Source organism: Martes martes (assembly GCF_963455335.1).
Source record: "Martes martes genome assembly, chromosome: 5".
In the NCBI taxonomy this organism is placed as follows: domain Eukaryota; kingdom Metazoa; phylum Chordata; class Mammalia; order Carnivora; family Mustelidae; genus Martes; species Martes martes.
The window spans coordinates 73,139,249-73,155,444 of NC_137892.1; the positions used below are offsets into that span (position 1 = coordinate 73,139,249).

General features: G+C 33.4%; 1 protein-coding gene across 1 annotated transcript in view; it reads right to left on the bottom strand.

Moving 5' to 3' along the window:
• The window catches only part of CWC27 (CWC27 spliceosome associated cyclophilin), a 199,926-nt gene that overhangs the window by 82,834 nt on the left and 100,896 nt on the right, over nt 1–16,196 (bottom strand). Inside the window, exon 11 of the mRNA XM_080804248.1 lies at nt 13,586–13,689. Coding sequence (XP_080660374.1) covers nt 13,586–13,689 — 104 coding nt within the window. The remainder of the gene's footprint in view (nt 1–13,585; nt 13,690–16,196) is intronic.

Here is a 16,196-nt window from a genome sequence, read left to right on the forward strand (position 1 = left end):
GCTGCTAGCCGTGAAGGGTTTATACCTTGGCTACTTTACAAAAGAGAAATGATCCCCGATATTATTTAAACACTGTAATTTTTGAGTATTTGTCTGCTTCTCTCTATGCTCTCTTTTTAACAGCAACTTCTTTTGTGACTTATAAAACTAGCTGTATTAACAGAAACTTCCATACGTGGCACTTTTCTACATAATAAGTAGTTACTTTCTCTGGATTGGAAGGACATTTGGGAAAGAACAAGTGACAAATGTCTAACACAACAAAATCAAATCAATTTTCTGGTTATCTATTATGTGTAAGGGACCAAAAAGTTATATTACTGCTTATTATAATTATTGTAACCCCAATTTAACAGGTGTTTTCTGTTTTACTGATTTTTGCTCTTTCGTATTTCCTTCTTTCTACTTTGTTGAGTTAATTTTGCCTGCATTTTTAAAAGCTTCTTTACATGGGAAATGTTTCCAGTAATTTCCTGAAAAAAAGTCTTAAAGCTATAATTTTCCTTCTAAGTGTTGCTATAGCCACGTCAACATATTTGGAAATCAGTAACTTTAAATCATTTGTTAATTGTTAACTGCATTTTGTCAGAGCAGGTAGTTGGTTTGAAAACAATCCTCTGAAATTTTCTAACTTTCTTTATGGCCCACTATGTGGCCACTTTCCGAAAAAGTTTCAAGAGTGCTAGAAAAGAGTGTGTATTCTGAAGCTGTTGAGGGCCACACTCTGTTTATGTGCACGATATCAAGGCATGTTAATTGTGCAGTTCAAATTGTGTTCTTATTAATTTTTTATAAGCTTATTTACTCAGTTACTAAGAAAAGTGTATTAAAATCTAAGAAGAAGGACTTGTTTGCTTCTCCTTATAAGTCTATCAATTTTGCTTCATACATTTTGAGTTTGTGTTACTAGGTCCATTCATGTTTTGGATGATTAAATCTTCCTGGCAAAATGAAGATGTTGTTATTACGTAGAGGCCCTCTTATCCATAATAACACATTTTGTCTTAAAGATGCAATTGTTCGATATATTTAAGATGTTTTTCCTGTAGGTAGCATATGACTGAATTTGTTTTTCATCCCAGTTTGATAGTTTTGGTCTTCTAAGTGAAGAGTTTGACTTTTTGAGTTATTTCAATATAGCTTCTGATAGATCTGTATTTTATTATTCCTATCTTATTTTGCACTGTTGTTTTTAATATTCTGTTCAGTCTACATGTCTTTTTCTTTTCTTTCTTGTCAACTTTCAGATAGAATTTTCCCCTCCCATTCCATCTTTTTCTCTACTACATTCAGAGTTATGACCTTTTCCTGTTCCTCTTAAAAATATTAACCTAGATATTTAATATGTTGCAGTCTCAAGTTCATTTGTATTTCTAGCTTCTTCCAGAAGAAGGATTCATACAAGAACACATTTCCAAACTTTTTACCTGCTTCTCAAACTTACATGCTATTTTTGTTTATTTTTTATTTTAAGCACAAGACATTATTATTTTACTCATTTAGTATTTCTTTAGTTATATATTGACTATTTTCTATGTTCCTATCTCTTTGCAGTACAGACCTTCCATCTGAGCTCACCTATCTTTTGCCTGAAGTCTGTCCTTATAGAATTTCCTTTAGTGAAGGTATGCAGGTAGCAGAGTCTGATTTTCTTTGCCTGAAGAAAACCTTCCTTCACTACATTCAAGATAATATTATGTCCTGTGTCCATGCTTGTTGCTGTTGAGAAAGCAGCACTTGCTTTTTTATTTTGTTTATTTTTTCTTCTTTATGTTTTTTAACTGCCCCTCCACAAATGGGGGAGGGGCAGAGGGAGAGAGAGGATCTCAAGCAGACTCCCCATTGGGCAGGGCCCAGTCTCACAACCCTGAGATCATGACCTGAGCCGAAATCAAGAGTCAGATGCCTGCCACCCAATTGCCCCAGCTTTTGCTTTTTTAAGGTAATCTCTTTTCTCTCTGGCTACTTGTAAGGTCTCTTTGTGTTGAACACTCTGAACATTATCGTGGTGTGTGTACATCTGGATTTATTCTTATTTATCCTCTTTTAGGTTTTTTCATTGTTCTTTACTCTGTGAATTGATCTCTTTCATTAGTTAGAGAAAGTTTTCAGCTATTAGCTCTTCAGGTATTACCTTTGTTTGTCCTTTGATTTCCTCCTAGAATTTGATTAGATTTATTAGACTCTTTTTTTCTATTCTTCCAGGTCTCCTATCTCTTTTTGGGCTGAAATCCATATAGTTTTTTCAATTCTCTCTTTCTGTTTACCAATGCTCTTTTTAGCAATGTCTACTGTGTTATAAAACCTATTGAATTTTTAATGTCAACTACTATATACTTTTCATTTCTGGGAGATTTCCTGTTAGTTTTAAAATCTTCTTGTTCCATGGGATGCCTGGGTGGCTCAGTGGGTTAAGCCCTGCCTCTGGCTCAGGTCATGATCCCCGAGTCCCGGGATCGAGTCCCATATCAGGCTCCTTGCTCAGCAGGGAGCCTGCTTCTCTCTCTGCCTCTGCCTGCTTGTGCTCATTCTCTCTGACAAATAAGTAAATAAATAAAATATTTAAATAAAAATAAAAATAAAATCTTCTTATTCCATATACTTTTAAAACATTTCTTTTCTTGAAATGTATTACATATACTTAATTTAACATTTAGCTTCTAAATAAAAACTTAATAATTTGTGAGTCTGATTCTGTTGTCTGTTCTTTCTATTAGCTTTTTGTCAGGTACCTGTATTATTCTCTGTGTTTGTGTGTGTGTTGGGAGGAGGTTTATTCAGAGCTATTCATTTTCTTCTGAACTGTCTCTGAGCACAGTGAATGAAAGCAGCTTTCTCCTAAAAGGATTTGTGTTTACTTATATCAGACTACTTGGGGGCACTAAGGATCCAGGGCTGTTTCAAACTAAATTTTTGGCTGGGAGATTTTGAGGCCACCCAGGCAGGATGAATTGGGGCTCTGAAGTGATGAGAAGACTTTCTTATGGCTCGAGTCCCTAGGAAATGCTCTTGGCCCCAAAAGAGTTAGTACCATGATTCAAGACAGGCAGTTTTCCTTGTAGATCTTTGATGGGGGTGAGGTGATTCTGCTTATTTCTAATTCTCCCTGCCACTAAGAATAAGAATGTTTGGGCTCCCAGCTATATGGGATAGTCTCCTATTAGACACTATCTACCTTGAGAAAACTTTGGGTTTTATGTTATGTCTTTGTAAGACTTCAAAAACAATTCTCTAGGTCATTCGGTTTAGCAAATGTCATTAGGGTTAAAGTTAAAGCCAGACCTAGTGTTCCACTTATTCTCTTAATTCATAACTTCACTTATTCCCTGGTTTGGGTATTTCTTATTTTGTTTGTTTGGATAGTTTTTTATTTGTTTGTTTTGCAAGTTCCCAGGATAATGTGACAAAATGTTTTTATATTACATTCAACATATTTAATTGTTTTCAGTGGGAAGATCAGTTTGGACTTTTAGTCTGCCATATTGCCAGAAATTAACATTTTCTATACCACTTAAATTTTTTTGCCAGTCATCGCAAAATTACATGTTTAGTCTTTGAAAAGACACAACAAGTGTGACATTAATGTGCTCTTTAAAAAACTCTAGGTTTGTACAAAAGGTTTTAGAAACAATTATTCTCACCAAAACCAAAGTAGATTTTAACAAACACCAATGAAAACTTTATAGACCGTATCTCCTCAAGGTTGGATCAAGTTGAAGAACAGAGCTATGGAACCCAGAAGGCTTGAGTTTGCTGTGTGATTTTGGGTAAGCCCCTTAATTGGTTGGCCTCTGGCTTTTTATGTATATGATGAAAGGGTAGGACTGGATGTTCCCTTCAGGATCAAAACTGTATGATGACTGCACAGAAGTATTCAGTGTAAATAGAGCACAGTCAAGATCAGACTTTCTCATGCTCAAGACATTCCTTAAGGCTAGTCTACTTTCACATTTTAAACATACAGCAGCATAATGCTTTAAATAAGCATACTGGTGTGGCCATTAAATCAATATAAACTACTTTTATACTTCAAAATAGAATCTTCAAGATTCTTAATATTTTGATATCTTTTGACATTCTGAGAAGATCTTTATTCTCTTCATCCTTTCTGGCATTTCAAATTATTGTAACTATTAATATAGGGATTATGTGTTTTTTGCATGAAAAATTATAAATACTCAAAAGCTGCATCTATACTGTCTGCTGGGGGTTTATATGCAGAATTTTGAAAACATAAACTAAAAACTGCCAGCATATTGCATTAATTGTTGAAAAAAAAAATCAACCTAATACCACACAGATTAAACTGTCCAAAGTAAGTTTTAATGCAACATATTCACAGGTTTACACTCTGAAGTTGTGAAAAGATTATCTTTTTCAAATTTGATTAAGTGCTGCAAGATGTGAAAGAAACTCAGCACTCGAATGAATTATATGTTTGATGTCATTTTTGGCAAAACCTCATAAAATGTCACATAAAAGAAAAACATCTCACTTAAAATAAGGTCTTGACAGCAGTCTGGAATAGTTAACTCCAATCCCAAATAAGAATGCTGGTTATAATAAAAATTTTAATGATGATATTAGTTCTCCCCTTGAGACAATCTAAATATCAAAACAAAACAAAATAAAAAACAACATGTGCATACACCCACACACCCCTCGTCTGTTACTTTCTAACGAGGACAAATTTGTAATTATTTCAGTTCATGCTCTGAGTACTGATTAGAATGTTTCTCTGAAGATTTATCACTGGTCACTTGAGAAATGAAGAAGTGGCAGGTTACCCGAGCCAATGTCAATCAATACTTTTTTGTTGTTTAGTATTAATTAATGAGAGGTATGAATAATGCCCATCAGCAATGGAAATGGAGTCCTTGGGTGTCAGTGGCCTCACAGAATAGAGCTGAAAACGGTGAGAATTTTTAATCTGCCAACTACATTTATACACTCTTTATACCCATCCTCCTCTATATCCTGATGATATGAGAAAATTAAGAGAAAGAATACCCCCCAAATCAGGTTGTTCTCTTAAGAGTTATCTCAATTTCACTTGCAAAGTTTTTTAAAAAGCATATTACAAACAAGATTATGATAAAATAACATTATGGAAAACAATACACATGTTTCTGACATGAAGATAAAAAAGTTGAGAAGAACAAATATCACATAGTTAACCATGGTTGTGTTTGGCAGAAGTATTATGAAGTGATCTTTCTTTTTATCCTTTATGCTTTTCTACAGTTCTCATATTTTTGCAAAGGATATACATTACTCTTATAACTGGAAGAAATAATAAAGCCCCCCCCCCTTTTTTTTAAAGAGACAGTTAAGGCCAAAGATTATAACTTACCTGTATCAATTAACCAACTTATTTTTACTGGGTTAGGAATGGCATCAATAGGAAGACAAAGTGCAGTTACTAAAAATATAGCAAAGGCTCTTGTCAAATTTCCTATATTGGAATTATATCCAACACCAGGCAGAAATAATGCTTCTTTTAAAACTATTTTAAGACAGTGAAGGGCTGCAAAGAGATACCCCTAACACACTGGCTCATTAAAAACAAAACAAAACAAAACAAACCCCCAACAACAACAACAGATGAGGAGGACTGGTTAAAGTTCATTTTTTCCCTGCACATAAAATTAAATATGCCCATAATATATGATTCTTAAAGTAAAGCTCAACAGGATTTGGTCATGATGGCTAGTGAGAAAGTCTGAGATGGACTGTCCAAAAAACAACAAAGTACTTCATGGACTCTCAAATTAGAGATGATCATCTCTTAGTCACTTTACCAAAAGATGAAATTCTTGGTCTAAATGTGAGGGTATGCTCATCTTTACATTTGCTATCTGTCTTTAAAAATCTTTACTAGTTTTAAAATTATATTATTGAAAGGCATTGTTAAAAATATAACATGCTTTCTGGCACATGAAGGTAGTGACATGTATTTTAAAAAATTTTACTTTTGAGACTGGTTATCCTGGCTACAGAGGGAGTCTTTATTTTTCTAGGATTTCTAAGAAATGAAGTATTTCATATAACTGAGTATTTTAGAAAAGAGAATCTTTGTCTTTAATTGAGCAAAATGATAAAAAAAAAAGTTTTTTTAACCAGTTAGGTTAGAATCATTGCCCAATCTCTGCCTTACTAAACAATAATAAGTACCATCTAAACTTTTCTTAATTGAATGAGCATCAGTAATTTTAATACTAACATGCTTTCCAAGTATAATGAAGTACAACAAATCCATAATATTCCACTCCTATTAGTTATTGTGTTTTATTACTTACTGTCAAGTGGTCGGCTATCATGTCTTGCTGCTGCCAGAATGAAGTCCCTAGCTGTGCCTTTCTCTCTCACTCTTCTTATTTTTAATTTTGTTTAATTCCAATAAAATAGTGAGCTAGCAAGAGTTTATATGCAGAATTTTGAAAATATAACCACTGAAAACTGCCAGCATATTGCATTAATTGTTAAAAAAAAAAAATTCCACCTAATAGGGGCTGGCATAGGCCAGCCCCTATCCTGGCTTTTATTTATTTATTTATTTATATTCTAATTCTTCAGGTATATTTCATATTCCATAACATTTCCCTTTATAAAGGGTATTCTCCCTCACTTTTATTATTCTTTCATCTGTTCTGAACTTAGTACTGGATAATCAGTTTATTAGTACCATGCACAAAATAAGAATAAATAGAGTATTATTGATGGCTGGCCTGAGAGGCTTTCTATGATTCAATTGCACATATACTTTTACTTTTCTATGTAAATAACATTAAAAGTTAGCATAAAGATTAAGAGTAGAGTATGGGAAAAACAGCTTGATACTTATAGCCTTCAAGGAAAAAAATGATGACTTGAGTACCTAAAGGAAGTTAAGTGTTTTGGAAAAAAGTACCAGTTTGCTTAGTGAGAGGAATGAATTCTACATGGTATTAGGCACAACACAGACCTAGTATTCCAAAAGAGCTTCTGTTTCTTATAAAAACCAAGATTAAGCTAGTTTAACATCATATGTTAGATAGATGAAAAGCAGTCAACAACTATATACTTTTACAACCTATCAAGCCTGAGGGGCCCTGGTCTGACTTAATCCAGTGTTAAAAAGAGAGTCTGATGAAACTTGAAATGGCCTGGTACAATTTGAGAGTACACAACACCCCAGGGATGTGTTCATGAAGAGGCTTTAGAATTCTTTCTTGATTTACAAGCTCAGATTGCTCTTCCTCCTCTAATTTCTGGCACTAGTCAGAGAATAGGTATTATGTGTTTTGAACTTTGAAAAGAGGATCTGATACCTTATCTTTCTAAAATTGATTAGAGAATATGTCCAAACCTGTATCTCTATATGACTATGTTCAGTTTGGTACTAGTTTTGATAAAACTCAAAGAAACCTGGAAAGGACTTAGAGACATAATTTAATGAAAAGGATTATGTAGTTTATTAGAGAATCTGACAGAGCCAATATAGGAAACCAACTCTATCTCAGATTAACTATCAGTCTTATTCAAAATTGGTATGAAAACCCTATGGACGGGCCTGGATGATTTGCACTGGGAGTACAGAGACTCCCTGGCTGTAAGTAGGATTGTTTGGTAGCACATCTCTTCTGAGATTGCTGGTATTTAAAGTATTAACACTACATTCCTTGTTTACCTAAACTGGGGTGTTAGAACCTACTGCAGACTCTGTATTGAACTGACAATACAACCTAACTGCTTTGAATTTTAGAGTCAAATTTACGCTATCATAAAAAATTTCAATTGTTGACTAAAATAATGGCTTTATTCCTCGATTCTCTGTTTCTTTCATTTAGTGAAGCCTTTTAAAATAAAAGCCTTTAAACATATTTAGATGGCAAACCAACAGCAAAAATTATAAGGTTATATTTATGGAATGCTTTTCTTATATAGAGGTATAATCATATTTGTTACCAACAATACCCTTGTGATATAAGGAATAGCAGACTCTGAGTTTTCCTGGGAAGACTGAAAAGAAAATGGATGGTCCTATATACATTTTTACTACATAGAGAAGCTCTGTTTTACATTGGTTTTCAAAAGATTAATAGGTTGGCTCAATTTTAACTATATGTTTTCTTACTAGGGCAGAGATGTCAGGAGGTTTTGGGTTATGGATTAATATTCTTGGGGGGGCAGCTTTGTTGAGGCATAGCTGGTATATAAAAGAGCTGCACTTGTTTGGAAAGGTATAGTTTGATGGGTTTGGACATGTGCCTATACCCACGGCACTATCACCACAATAGGTAATACCAAATACCAGTATAATTAGGATTGTTCAATTGTATGGGGCCCAAAGTATTTATTGATGTAAAAGCATCAAAAGTATTTTATTTTGTCATAATAGAATTGAAGGAGTTAACAAAAAAGGAAATACTTAATAGTAAAACACTATAAATATAGGAATAGCACATTTTTATTTATCTTATATTTATACAGAGAGAAATAGATGGGTCCTGATTTTAAAGTAACTTGCCTGAGGTGATAGAAGAGACTTAGAAGTATAGCTATAGTTAGAATATAAATTCCTGTTTGCCTATATAAATCTGGCTAAGGATCTGGCTCAAGAAACTGGGTAAAGAGTATAAAACCAAAGGATTATTACTCTCTGATCAAAGGAGATTTCCTTAGACAACAGAAGCCCAGATAAAGTATCACATCTATTAGAACACTTGGCTAAACGCTAAGTGGGAGGCCTCCAACTCACACAAGAAGGCCAAAAATGGGCTGATTAAAGCACCGGCATTAGAATACAAAGCTTTTTTGTTCTGATGGGTATCTTCCCAAGTACTTTTGATCTGAGGATATTACATTAAATTCTAAAGTGAAGTGGCAATAGTCAGCAAGTGTTAGCCAGATAACTTCATAAAATCAGGAAATAATACTACTGGATGCTTTACTTAAGCATGTAGACAAGCTCACATATAAACCCTTTAACAAAGAAAATGATTATTGAAATGTAATTGTGAAAGCACATGAAAGGAATATTTATTTTGAAATTTTGATTTATGTTTTATTTATATACAGCTGTATTGATTACAGGCTTTAACTGCAACTAACACAGTATTAAAATTCAAAATTTCCATTTGTGGGATTTGGATAGGACAAAGTGGAAAGCGAAATAACTTTATTTTTCTCCTTACAAATTTAAAATTGTTTTTATATAGCACTGTAAGTTTATTAAAGGTCTTCTCATTATCTAATTTACTTCTTAGAAGAAACTTGAGGGGTACACAAAGCATTTTTCTATCTGGATTTACGGTAAGAAAATGGAATCACACAGGCTTAAATGACTTCACTGCTAGTAAATGGACTTTAAAATCTCAATACATTCCTGCTTATTTTTTGAGAAGATTTAATACTCTAAACATTCTTATAACCTTTAGTGTTACATATAATAAGCACTTAGTATTACTATCAAAATTACTATTAAAAATACCAAAATAAGTACATTTTTAGTCTCTCTATATTAGTAGATGTGGTACCTGCATCCAGATGGAAATTCACATGGAAGACATGTCTACATTACACAACAGTTTACACACCAAAGTATCTAAAAGCCTCTTTTTAATACCAATTATCTCCTTCTAAGTTAACTGGCAAATTAAATTTCTAGATATAGTATATAATATTCAAAAGACCAAATCATCCAGAGTTGTGATAATACTCAGATAATTAAGTCTTGGATTAAAATAAAATGTTTTATAAAAGCCAGATATGCAGCCATATACCCCAATTAAGAAATCTTTCCTGAATAGGTTCAGCTGATGTATGAAGGTATAGGGCCAAAGTCAAATAATACCTTCAGCTTCTTTCCCTGTGATGATCTTACTATGAAAATGCTTATGAGAACATCTGGATCTGTTCCCAGAGTTTATATAGTTCTAACCATGGAATATCTTTCAGCTGGGAAGATAAGCTAAGTTCTGACATTCAGGGATACTTAAAATTCTGCTTTGTTTCCAAAATGCTGTGCAGTGATACGTCTCATGGTGTCATTTTTAATCATGGGGCAAGAAGGAAAACTAGACTTAAAAACTCCATAGGGACATATGAATTTCAAATATAATGTAGTGTTTGCTGAAATTCACAAATCTTACATAATATACAATTTCCTAGCATCGGCCATACTGGTCAATTTAAAAAGGTAAAATAAGTTTAGAAGAAATACAATTCCAAGAACAAGGTAATTCATAATGCATCTTAGATAGGGGCTAAAAGCTAATTTTGTTCAGCATTCTAATAAGATGGTGATAAAACAATATTGTTTCTAATAGCACTGTAAAATTATGAGAATCAAAATAAAGACTGACTTAGTGCCTAGGTCTTGGTTTCTTAGTGCCAAATACAATGAAAAACCAGAATTTTTTTGAGAAGTGGTTGATTTCAGGCCTGGAGAGGGGAAAACAGAAGATCAACCTGGAGCCTTCTGTGCTTAAAAGTAAAAATGTGCTCAAAGTTGGGAGAAAGTTGCAAAGACATAGGAGCCAACCTGAAGGAACTACTATTGACCAATTCTGGTACTGTATGAACAACAAAATAAATAATGATAGTTTAGGATTATAACACATAGAACAAAATAAATATTCACAAGCCCAAATTGATATAAATAAGTAAGTAAAACTATAAATAGAAAGTGATCTTTCTTATAGAAGAATTACAAGTATTAAAAATAGTGGGAGTGCTTGCTTCGGCAGCACATATACTAAAAATAGTGGGAATCAGGGAAATAAAAAGTAACCATTAGAACATCACAGTAAATAACTGTTGTCTATAGGCAAGATCTACCAATGGATACTAAAATTAGTGGGTGAAGCTTGGAAAGAAACAGGATAGATGGTCTCGAAGTATTTTTTTCCCCAAATACTAAAAATCTCACAGGGAAAATGTAACAGCTCAACAGACACTACTTTAAGCTAACGATCCAGGTAGTATCATGACTAGAAAGACAATAGGTAATCTTATAATGCACTGGGAAGGACATATCATTTCTCTGGCAATCTTGCCCAAAAAATGTATAACCTTAATCTAATCATGAGAAAACATCAGACAAACTCAAGTAAGACAGTCCACAGAATATCTAACCAGGACTCTTCAAAGTGTCAAGAACATGAAAGACAAGAAAAGACTGAGGAACTGTCACAGAATAGAGGAGACCAAAGAGACACAAGGACTAAATGCAATATGGAATTCTGAATGGACAAATTGAACAGAAAAAGGTCGTTAGTGGGAGAACTGGTGAAATTCTAATAAGGTCTATAGTCAATAGTAATGTATCAACTTTAATTGCTTGGTTTTAATCATTGTATTATATTGATATAAGACCTTAACATTAAAGGTATATGGGAAGGTCTTATATCAATATAATACAATGATACAATAATATACAATAATACAATATAATACAATGTAACTTCTGTAGTTCTAAAATTATTTCAAAATAAAACAATCAAAAATAAATTAGTAAAATGTCCCACTTTTTGTGGAAGCTAATTTTTAGCTAACATTCAAATTTAAGGAAAATCCGGGTATTTCTCAAAGATATAAGCAACATTAAGTTCAGAAAAGTACTTACTAACTAATATAATTCTCTAACTATGGCATAAAAAAGGTTTTAACATGGCTAATTTTCTCATAAATAGACTGACATAAGCTATAGAAGAATCTTCTGTTTTGTGTTAAGAAATCATTCTAAGATTCAAATCTTTCTTTAATTGTATTTAATATTTCAAAGGCAGATCAAGTTAAAATAGCACTGCTTGTATCTAATATAAGCCTTAACTGTAGAGCACTATTACAATAATTATCTATTTCCAATTCTTTCACTTCTACTAGATCATAAACTACAAAGGCAAGAACCATCCATCTCTTGCCAACTTCATCCCTCTGGCCCTGCATGGTTCTTGAGACATGGGCATACTAATAATTATTAGCTCAAAACTGAATTAAAAAGTTCAAGTAAAAGCTTTCTCTATTTGAAAGGAATTACTTTGATATATTTAAAATGCTTTTAATTATTAGGAACAATACTCTGAGAAACTTATATCTAAACTTAAAAATAAAATAACCCTCATTGTACTTCTTTCAAATCTCAGTATGGCCAATATAGCTTGTTTCTCTTCTGGGTTATACTTTACCTACATGACCTAGTCATACATCAGTTTAACCTTTCTTTTAAATTCAGCTTATAATTTGTGTTATTATAAGTGAGTTAATTTTTTAGTAGTTTCATTCAAATATATTTCAGTGACTTTGACTTCGTCATTAAGTACCTGCCTTTATTTACTCTAATAGTCAGTGGGGGATATGCTGCAAATAATCTAAGAACTATGTCCTTTAAATAGTTATGTGGTATTACTTTTGCTACTTAAAGTCAGTACTAATGCCTATGACTGTTCTTTATTAGAATATGTAATCTTTAAGGCTAGATGTGGCATCTTATTCTTTGATTTATCTCCAATAACTGTGATAGAATCTGGTACATAAAAGTACTTTTTGGTATCCAAAAAGCATGAGAATATAGAAGACATATGCATAAAGCAGATTAGTTAAGCCAAATTTAGTACATATTATTAAAGCAAAGAATAAAATTTCTGATCATGTTCACTGAATTATAATGTAATTTATTATTATGAAAAGAAAACAGAGGGTTCCAATCTGTTAATTTGGAAATTGGCCATTACATATTTTATAGCTGAAACAGTTTTAAACTAAGAATCATCAGTGAAACAACTTTTAAAAAGCCCTTTTAGGGGCGCCTGGGTGGCTCAGCGGGTTAAAGCCTCTGCCTTTGGCTCAGGTCATGATCCCAGGGTCCAGATCCAGCCCCACATCGGGCTCTCTGCCCAGTGGGGAGGAGCCTGCTTCCTCCTCTCGCTCTGTCTGCCTCTCTGCCTACTTGGATCTCTTGTCTGTCAAATAAATAAATAAATAAATAAATAAAATCTATGTTAAAAAAAAAGCCCTTTTAGCTTCATAAAAATCATAGTAAAATGAAGAACACATTTAACCTGTATAAACAGCAGGGTATTATTTTGGTTGCTTTTTGATCAGCTTTATTAGTATTTTAGATTTTCAGTGTCTTAACACAAACAAACAAATAAAAACAAGACTTTATACTTCATACTATTTCAAACCAATGCACAAATGTTTACAGAAGTCCCAAACATAGGGCCTAAATGCTTTTCTTAATGTTTTAAAGGGTATACAATATAAAAAATGAACATTCCATTCTTGTGCCCTCCTAGATATGTGTTATGGTATTTAAGTTTTGTCTGATGTCAAGTCTGTTAGTTTTCATTAAGCTTTTTAGAATAATAATTATGATCATGTTTGCCTGAATTTACTTCTTAGACAAAAATCCTAACAAGAAATTTATTTTATTGGCTAACTACCCAAAGAAAGTATTAAAAAAAAAAGAAAAAAAGGAAAACTGAGGAAGGAAGGGGGAAGGAAAGAAGCGAAAGGGAAGGAAGAGGAGAAAAGGAAGAGTAGATGGAGGGAAGAAGGAAATGTACCAAGTGAAAATAAAAATCCTGATAAATATACTTACCTTCACTTTTCTTTTCTGCTTGTTTTGCTGCATTTTCTACTTTTTTTTGTTTTGCTGCTAAGAGTTCCCGCTTTAACTGTCTTGCTTCTTTTCTGAGCTCATCACTATAAAGCAAAAACAGTTATGTAAGTATATAATACACTGAGAGAGAAAACTACTTAGCAAAAACAGGATTATTGGTTTTCAGGTACACTAAATCTCTAAGAAAAACAAAATAAATAATGTAATACATTTTGTTCCCTACATGTCTATTGTGGTATGGAAACATAGCCAAAGGATGTTTTAAAAGCTGCAATTTTTCATAATAGCAATATAATATGAATTACCTATAAAATATACTCCCTTTCAGATATTTCAAACAGAATAGATAAGTGATAAATGACCCACTGTTCTCCTTCTAATTCAGCTGTGAATTTAATATTCTAGTTCCAGTTTAATAAATCATAGAGATCCTGAATCAGAGCAAAATTTTAAGAGAAATTCTATTTTTTAAGCCTGGATATACATAAAAAGATGTGTCTTTAAAACTTGATGAATTCCTGAACTGGCACCAGTAGCTACCATTTATTAAGTAATTACATGCTAGGAGCAGTGCTAAAATGCTTTAAACTGAAGTTGTAAAACTCAATTAATTTTGAGCCCATATAATACCACAGTTTGGCAAATAATTTCTTCTTCTGTGAAACCTAGCAGGCTGCAGTATTCTGATGATTAATACAATCATATATTAAAGGTAAACTGAGATGTAAATACCAACTTCACTACAAGTCGTTACGTGACTAGTTTCTACAAGCCAGTTTTGGACAGATTCACATACATGTGCTTTGTACCCATGACATGAACCCTTAGAGTCACTTGTGGCCAGTCAAAACTTTGCATTTCATATCTGTGAACGTCAGGTATCCACTATTAAAGTAAAAGCTAGAATGGATAACAGATACTCAAAGAACATTGTAAACCCGAGTAGGTAACAAGTCTGGAAAAGGTCTAAAAGAAACCCAAGCCAAGCTTTTGTGGAATCTTAAGTCTAAATAGTTCCATACTGATTCAACCTTTGTGCTTCTTCTTGATCCCCAAATCTTATACTTTTTTTCCCCTTTTAAAACACTGTCCTGGGGGCGCCTGGGTGGCTCAGTGGGTTAAGCCTCTGCCTTCGGCTCAGGTCATGATCTCAGGGTCCTGAGATCGAGTCCCGCATCGGGCTCTCTGCTCAGCGGGGAGCCTGCTTCCCCCTCTCTCTCTCCCTGCTGCTCTGCCTACTTCTGATCTCTCTCTGTCAAATAAAATCTTTAAAAAAACAAAAAACAAAAACACTGTCCTGTATCAGTTACCAAACTGATAGGTCTTACAACGTGCACCACTCAGTTCTTTTTCCCTCTTTTCCACATCAAACACATATAGCTATATTTTCTATCTGCTTGGCCTCCAGGATCCTGAATTCTGAAACTTCCCTTTCTGATCAAAATCTACTACCTTTTTAACTTTCTCAGTCTTTCATTCCTATTGAACCTGTGCTCACTTGTGTTATAATGAAAGCCAACATCTTCATAGTTCATCATCCAACACCCCTATTCTTACCCACCTGGCTCTCTAACCATTTTGGATGATAAGGTTAGTTATTTCACTGATATCCTCACCAGCACCTTTAATTATCTTGACTTGTTTGTCCTTATGAATATATCATAATCACATAGAAGAATCTGTTCACAACAAGCTCCAGGAGACAAACCTCCAGAGAATATTATTTTGTTAGATGTAAGATGTTGCCTGAGAATTTGCCCATGTAACGAGTTCCCCAGGTGATTCCAATATGCATTCAGGTTTGGGATCCAGTACATTAGGACCACCCTATAGCAATTATCTTCTCTTCCTTACAACTCCAAGCACTCCTACTTCACTGATCCTTTCATTCAGCCAACAAACATACTCAAATTTCCCTGGACTCTGCTCCAATCAAGTGATGATTATCTTCACCAGTGGACTCCTTCCCTGAAAGAACAGTTTATGTATAGAGTCTATTTTCTCAACCTTGAACTTCTTAATCTCTTGCAATCTACCCTTCTTATACTCTACTGAAACTGCTTCTGTATCAATCAAATTCAATGGTCTTTTCTCAGGCTTCCTTTTCCTCTTTGGCTTCTCTACCGTTCAGTGATATTGTCTTAATTACTTGCTCTGTTCTCAGCCTGTAATTCTTGGCATTTTTCTCATTTCCATACCCTGTACACTGGCATTTTTATCTAATCTCATAACATCAAATATCACTTTTATATATGTTATTTCCAAATCTAGATGTTTCATCCTGATTTTTTGGTCCTGCATTTCTAACTATGCATTACAAATCTCTATGTACATTAGTGCTGTCCAACAGAAATATAAGGTAAGACATATATGCAATTTTAAGTTTCCTAGGAGCCACATTAAAAAATGATAAAAGGAAACAGGTTAATTTTAACAACTTATTTTAACTCAGTTAATTTAATATGTCCAAAATATCATTATTTCAACATGCAACCAATATAAAAATATTAATGCAATAATTTACTCTTTTTTATATTAAATGTTCTAAATCTGGGACAGGCCATCTCAGTTTAAACTAGCCACATTTCAA